Raw genomic sequence first — 8,282 nt, forward strand, 5'->3', positions numbered from 1 at the left:
TTCGTTTTTATGGTGTTAAATAAAGCATTAGAAATTAAAATCCCGTTTCTAGCGGTATTTCGTAATTTGTCGGTGGTTTTTCCCGTGGCATTAAATAACTTTTGAGAAAAATGACCTCTCTTAAGTACCATCTTGGTCCAATTTGCTAAAAGATAAGAAACTATATGTTGAAATTAAAACACTCCTTCTGGTAGAAATTTTGTACACAGGATAAAAAATAAACACTATTGTAGAAGCACTAGTTTCCTCGCTCCGTTCAGAATCTAAAAATTATAAAACACAATATTTCTATAAAAAGTAATCATTTGAATGATAATACACATTGGTTCTTAAAATTTGTAGGTATTGAAATAGTGTCATTATAATATATACTTCTATTATATACTTTAAAATATAATAGTCATAATATATTATTGTTAAAATAAAAATGAAAACTATGTTACAGCTGCAATTCAAGATAAATTGAAATGTTCAAATATCATTAAAAATAATTTTAAATTCAATGACAGTTATTTTAAGGTAATATTAATTAATGTTATCTTTGTAGTTTGTATTATTATTGTAGTTTCTTAAATAGTAAAAATAATTTAAATCTATCTACCTTTTTTGTTACAGATATATGTGCATTATAAAAATATTCAACGTTCAAATCAATTTTGGTTGAATATTTTACTGTGTGGTCTGATTATAACATATTGGTTAAGGGAAAGCTTTGGTAAATTGTTTCATAATATATCTGGGTGTGGCAGTTGTGCAACATACTACTATAATAAATTCAATATCCTGTACTTTTGATTTATAAAATTTACATATTTTACCTACTTATTTTGTATTTATTTTAAATATTACTGATTAAAATGTTTTAAAAAATCATTAGATCACCATTAATTTAAAAAAACATACTGGAAAAGTATTTTCATGTTTAAAAGTAAAGTTATATTTATTTTTATTGTGGATCACTAGGATCATAGTTTTATTTATTCTTAGTTTAAAAGTTATAATATTGGTACAGTGATACTTCTGTCAACAGCCCTTTCTATATAACAGTATTTTTTTTGGTCCCATTGTTCAAGTATGATTCCTTTTATATTTGCCCCAAAATGATGTTTGCCTCTATATAGTGCTCGTTTTTTCTAATTTTTTTGGTGACCATTATGTATAGAAGTTTCTCTGTGTTATACTATAATATATAGAAATAATTACCTGTAATGTTTAATACATGTTTGCAATAAACTAAGTAGCTATTGTTACTACCTTTGTATCTTTATTATTGTTGATGAACTGACAGTTATTTTTTCCTTTTTTTTTTATTACTGTATATTTTATAATATGGGATTTTTTTTTATATTATTGTAGTATGATAAAGTGAAACATAATTAAAACATTGGTATTACAATTAGTTTATTTTAAGTAAACATTATTAGTGATACATATTATTAAAATTTGCTGTTTGAATTAGACTTCACACAGTTGCCAACTGCTGTAAGCAATAAATTGAGCCAGTTGTATATTTTATCATAAAAGTCTAAAGTAAAATTTAAAAATAATAATTGTAAAAATTAAAATATAATTTTTTAAGTACCTATTATTAATATTTAATTTCTACATTTATAATTTATGCCTAATTATAAATAAAATATATAAATATAAATAGGTAGGTACATAATATAATGTTGCAGAAATAATACAAATGCTGTTTGATTTCTTAAAATATATGTCAAATGAATGGTTTGATTGTAAATTCAAATTTTGTGCTATTTTTTTAACTGGACTTTATATACATATGTATGATCTCTATCTTAAAAAATGTATAACATAGCTAGCAAGTACAGTATAGTTTGTAGCAAGTAATTGCGCACCTGTGTTAAACTGCTCGTTATTTTATTATTTATGAATCCTAAGTACATAACCTGTAATTAGCTATTGTTAAATTGTCTTAATGTTTATACTTCTTTGTTTTTACTGTTTTAATTTTACTAATTTATCACATATCTTTGCAATGTCTGTTTTGCAATTATACTATTATAAGAAGTTTAGTATGCGCATTCTAAAAATAGTAGCAATGTACTAAATTCTTATTGGCTATCAGAATTCAGAAATAGTTCATTTATGATACATTCTGAAGATTTGAGACTATTGAAAGTGGGCCATTTTTTTTTGCATTTAGATAAATATTATTAGCAAAAGAAAAAATATATACTTCCAGAAGTGCAATTTGAATTTTGAAAAAAATATTTTAGTTTGCACTTAATGTCTGTTTTTTTGTAGGAAATTATTTTTTTGTTTAATTTTTTTTAGTAACAGTACTAACATTACAGTAAAAGTGCATTTTGAAAAAAAGAAAATTAATTTGGTATTATACTAATTAAACAATACAACAAATCGAAAATCCATTTCTTAAAAAACCTAGAAATCATAATAAAGAATTCAAAATGTTTTCAGAATTAAAATCAAGCTTTTGGTACTGGGTGAATTTTTCTTTCGCTTTTTGGGAATTTCATAGCTACAGGAGTTGAAACTTTTTTGAACACAAAATATAGTGATGTGATATATGTACGCATCTGGATTCCAAGAGTCTTAGCTGTAGTTTATCTTTAGTTACATAAAGTGCTCATGGAACTTACACACACTATTGATTAAATTAGTGATTAAGCGATCAGTCACTACCAGTACTAAACAGTAAACACACAGCACTCACAGTGGATAATATAGAATATTGCATAAATCTGAAACCTTAAAAATGGTTTGATTTGAAAATCCTTAATATACCTTATAATCCTGGTAAAAAGTTCTGAACTAAAAACTACTGCATTTATCAATATAAAACCACCAATTGAAAAGCCCGAGTCTAATATGATTTTTTTTATTGCAGCTTGATAATAAAACTGAAAATTTGGATTCACATGTGATATTTTAAGATAATTATTATATAAAAATACATTAGGTAGGTACTATAATTTTCATAAATTAATTTTTTATTAAATCCAGAAATTTTTCAAGTGACATTTTTGTTTAATACTTATTAATTATTGTTTAGAAACAAAATAGAAGGTAGCGAGCGTAGTTGATACTTATTACTTATTATTTATACTTCCACCGTCTGTATTTTTAATTTGTTAAGTTTAGATAACATTATAATATAGTCTTAAACATAAGTCATAAGCGACCTAAGCATGATTTGTAATTTATTAATTAAAGTTAGTAGGAAAGTTATATTTTTGTATGCCATTGCGCAATGCACTAATTTAATGCTTTTAATGTAGTTTGTAACTGTAGTTTTCTCCAAATGGTATTCCAAGCAGTTGACAATTGCGCAAATCAAATCTCCTTTTTTTGATACTAGCCGTTTTTAAAGAGTTTAATATTGGAAATTTCCTATACTCTTGCGTGCGGGTCGTGCGTAGCATGTGATCATTTATTACTGTGTGTACAAGAAATAGTATAATTTTTTTAGTTCAATATAATCAACATTCCAGGATTCATAATATTCAAAATTTTAAAATTTTATTTTGACGAGTTTAGGAGTTCAATTTCAAAAAAAAGTAGAAAAGTTGTTTTTTACGTAACGTTTATGACAAATTAAAACATGTTTAAAAAGTTTTATCCGATACGTAGGTAAAAGTTGGTACAACTATCATAAGACAGGTCTATTTTAGTAGTAAACACAGAAAGAAGATAATATTTCATAATGCCATGATTCTCATGCCAATTGTATACATAATATTGTTAAGTTTATTTTTAGTATGCAACATAAAAAACAATTATTAATTTTAACACAAGTACACTAACTCAACTCAATAATAAACTTTAATTATTAATTTAAAAAAATTAAGCAAATTGGTGCCCGCATTAATAATTTATACAACACAACACTTTAGGCGCTTATTTTAATGAAAGGATTATCAAATATTTTTAGTTACACAGAAACTTGATGCATTTCTTTTTTATAAAATAATTACTTATCTTGGATACCCAGTGATGTAGTCCTATAAAACTTTATGAGTACACTCCTTAATCATTGTAAAAAGTAACGTAGGAGCTACGCCTAACCTGTGTACCACGATTTTCGTTAAGGGTACACGTGTAAATATAAAATTAGGAGGTGGGCACACGCTGTGTACCTATGTGTACCCTCCACTACACCACTATGGATACCTTTTTGTTTTGGAAAAATATTGAGTAAGGCGGTGTTGTCAGAAAAAAATAAAATATTAATTAAAGAATGTAGAGCTAATTAGGTAAAAAATAATGAGCTAAAAATTTATATAAAAAAATGTACGGTGAAAGGTTAGAAAACTTTTAAATTTATCTCCGTCTAAATCAATGAAACATGTCATATTATTTCCATTGTCCATTAAATGTGTATATTATATGTGATAGTTTCTACGAACGATATAATGAAATATTGAATTTGAAGGATCTAATATAAATAAAGACTTTAAGCCAGATGATATGTTTACTTAATAGGTACTTGCTTTATTTTACAAATACAAGTTTTATAATAAACATAAAAAATGTATAATTTTATAAGAATAAAAAAAATGGCAAGTATATAATTAGTTATTATTAAGATTATTAATTTAGTTCATATGGTTTTTTAATTAAATAAATAATTTACAAACGACATTTTATTAAAAAACCATACGAACTAAATGTGAACAAAATTAACAATGGACTTTTAATGAGCTCTTCCCTTTTTACCAGAAATACGCTTGAAATCACCCATATTGGTTGCAGACATAGGCGTTCCAATAATATCCAAGCTATCAATTCTTGTAACTTCCTCTTCAGTTTGATTGTTTACAACAAATATCTGTAGATTATAGATGTTCTGGAATGTTACATATTTCAAGTTGACAATTTTACCATCTAATTCATCAGGTTTTAAATCCAGTTCTTGTGCAGCTAAATTATGTGTTGCAGAATCAAAATCTATGGTATTTGGCTGGTTAATAAACAACTTCAATGATTTTGGTCCATTATTTTTAGGAGCTTTAACCTAAATGATAATAAAAAAAATAAATATTGTATTTATATTTTGAAATCAGTCATACAAAAATAATCATTGAAAAAAATTATAAATTACATCTACATATTAGTTTCGTTTAAAGGATCATAGTTTCATAAATAGACTTCATTTTCATACAATAGCATTTATCACTTTTAATTGATTTACCTATTTAAATATTTTCAGTTCACGGTTGAATGAAATTCATTATTCAATTAAGACATTAAGAAGTATCTATTAAACGGATCAAAGTGCAAAGTAACTTATACATTTTGTGAAAATTATAATATCATTAAAAGGTACTCCTACAACAAATTGTAAAATATAGAATCAGTTTACTGTGGTACATGTATACCTAAGTAGTCATCGCCAGCCTGGTGTTATATTTCCCTTTCAGTTATTTCTGTATAGGGGTTATAGATTCATCTTTGATGCTGAAACAATTATATTTTTATAGGAATCTCTAAATATTGTGTTTTTAGGAGGGTTAATTAAAATAATTTTTTTTGTAATTAACACTATACTTTTATTGAATAATAAATACTAAATTATATTGAGTTTAATACTTAATTAAACTTAACAAATAATACATAAATTCGTTATACCATGGCATCAACGTAGGTAGTTGTAGGAAATCTTAGTTAGGTACTTATCTTAATTTACCTTAGCAGTTAACAACCAGGTGTTTGTAACACTGGCAATACAACCACATGATATTACATTACATTTGTTACTGCCTATTATTAAATGGTTAACAAACTCACTTTGATGGAATGCACTTTGACAGGCTGTTTGAAAGTCAATGACAAAATGAGTTGCTGATCACAGTCCGATTCAATGTAGCCATTTTTCTCGAAAAGCCCCGGCAGTGGATGGTCATCTGAATCATTGAGGGCCTCGCACTGAGTTTTCATAATGAACGAGCTAAGATCCCTCTGGCACGGTACTCCACAGTCTTCGACGGCATCAACATTACATGTTTCGTACAATTGTATGATTTCCGATTCGACGGCTATCATATCGGCACCCCGGATCTTTGCCACTTGTAATTTATTGCGGTACAGTATGAAAGTCGGCATGGCCGACACGCCTTCACTGGTGGTTGTGTCTTGGCACTTGTCAACGTCCACTTCGAGAAACACTGCACGGTTGAACCTGTTCGACAGTTTTTCGTACTTAGGCGCGACACGTCTGCACGGACCGCACCAAGTAGCGTAGAAGTCCACGACGACCAGCTTCGAGACGTTCAAGTTCAATATATCTCGAAATTGGGAATCATTCACAATTTCTTTCACGACCATTTTGGCTGTTTGACAAGATTTTCGATTTTAAGAAAATTTGGAAAGACTAATGAAACAAAGGATATTATAGCGGAAAAATACAGACACAACAGAACGGCACACAAAAGATGAACCTAAAATGGCTAAATTGTATTGTAATGTGGGCATCGCCCATGGTATACAGACAGTTGGTCCGTGGACCAATGACACTTGGTCCCCATATAAAAATGCCGACAATCGGCCCACGGCATGACGTCCATTGCCAATTTTTTTATCTCGATACACTGAAATTTTTTTTGCAGCATTACAATAATTAATTAAAGTTACGTATCACTAAGTAATGAGTATGGAATTTATAAAGCAACAATTACAGAATTTGAAAAACAACGTATTTGAGACGTCAACCACCTATTGTTCCACCATATCTTCTAATGTTTTATAATTATAAAACTATACGCGATAAAGAAAAAACATTTTATCTATTTGTATCAATTTTAATATTAACTTTTCAGAAGTTGAATTTTTAAATTATTTGTATAGTCCAAGTATTACTATTAAACATCAAAGAACATTTTACCTACTAATTATTTTTTCTAATTATAATTTTTCTAATATTAAATTATTAAATGCAAAAACGTTTTATGTTAAAAAAATATTTTGTAGCCTCGAGGCCTGGGAACAATTTATTGCTCGTGTATACAATTATGACGGCGGCCAATATGAATGTCCGCATACGGCGTAATTTCGGGTGGGCCAATTGTCCTGTGGTACATCTATCGAGATCGATAAAAATACTGGAGCTCTAATGTAGTATAGGTCGAAAAACGGTGAGCCGGTGTTCTTGCCGTGCAGACGTTCAGTGGTGGGGACAGAATCAATTGTTAGCAGCTGCTGCAGCTGCTCCCGTGTCTCGTGAAGTAGCCGCCAACCAGCCTTATTTTCCGCTGCAGACAGTGTAGACACGGACTAAGATAATATAAATGATATAATCTGTAATTCTTGGTTGCAGGTATAGTGGTGGATAGAGGGTGTCTTTATTCTATTGGTGCTCTCAGTGGCGCCAAATTCCACACTAACGTCGGGCCATGGCCCGTCTTCTTTTTTGAAAAATGTTTCCGCATAGTTTTGAAATTGTCCAACCACAACTTTTGGGGCAGTAAAAATGCTTTGATTTTCTACTTCGGCATCTTTTCTGTCGGGAAAGTGAATCAAGTTGATACTTAGGGGAGATAACGAATACAAATTCTACAATACAAAATATATTTAGTTTTTTTTATGTAACTCAAAAAATAATAACCATCAATACTTTAAATTTTCACTAAATGTGTAGCATCACCATAAAATATTTTGAATTTATTTGAGCTATTTTAGGCATAATATTAAAATTTCAATTTCAATAACAATTTTTTGCTACCTTTATCAAAAGCTTGAAAATATAATGCAAAGTTCCACATAAGTTGTCACTGTTAATAGAAATTAAAAAAAAAGTTATGACCGTTCGAAGTAAAAACTTTAAATAAATTCGTCAAAATCACGAAAACTAGCATTTTAATTTAAGTTATAAATTGATTAAACTAGTTTGTTGATTTGTTAATTTAAAAATGTATAACAAGACTCTTATCATAAGTTTTTTTACCCTTAACGTTTACCAGAAAGTCAATTCAATTTTTATAAGCGTTTAAGTTCAAATTTTCACCACATTTGATATTCACCCGAATTCTTATTGAACGATATTCTTATTTGGATGCACACTTGTACCTAATTCCAAACTTAAAATGTTTATGTTTATTTTATCATTTTCCATACACGATAAAAATTTCAAAATATTTCGATTTGTTTTGAGCTATTTTTAAACATTTGAAATTTGAAATTATTTTTAGTTTTTTTTGTTCAATGCTCAAAAAAAGTTTTAGTTGGGTCAAAAAGCTTAAGCTTAGATACAAGATTTCTTATAAGTTGTTATAATAGCAGTTGAACAATTTTAAAGATACGTG

The 8,282-nt window shown here is 28.1% G+C and overlaps 1 protein-coding gene across 1 annotated transcript; it reads right to left on the reverse strand.

The window, feature by feature from the left end:
• Window positions 1-4,455: 4,455 nt before the first annotated feature.
• Window positions 4,456-6,503, reverse strand: LOC132935188 (thioredoxin-like protein 1). Its single transcript, XM_061001660.1, has 2 exons — window positions 5,773-6,503; window positions 4,456-4,999 (listed from the first exon to the last, which is right to left on the reverse strand). The coding sequence occupies exons 1-2, from the start codon at window positions 6,307-6,309 to the stop codon at window positions 4,679-4,681; spliced, it is 858 nt and encodes a 285-aa protein (XP_060857643.1). The 5' UTR covers window positions 6,310-6,503; the 3' UTR covers window positions 4,456-4,678.
• Window positions 6,504-8,282: the final 1,779 nt, after the last annotated feature.

This window comes from Metopolophium dirhodum, chromosome 1, assembly GCF_019925205.1.
Source record: "Metopolophium dirhodum isolate CAU chromosome 1, ASM1992520v1, whole genome shotgun sequence".
Lineage (NCBI taxonomy): Eukaryota > Metazoa > Arthropoda > Insecta > Hemiptera > Aphididae > Metopolophium > Metopolophium dirhodum.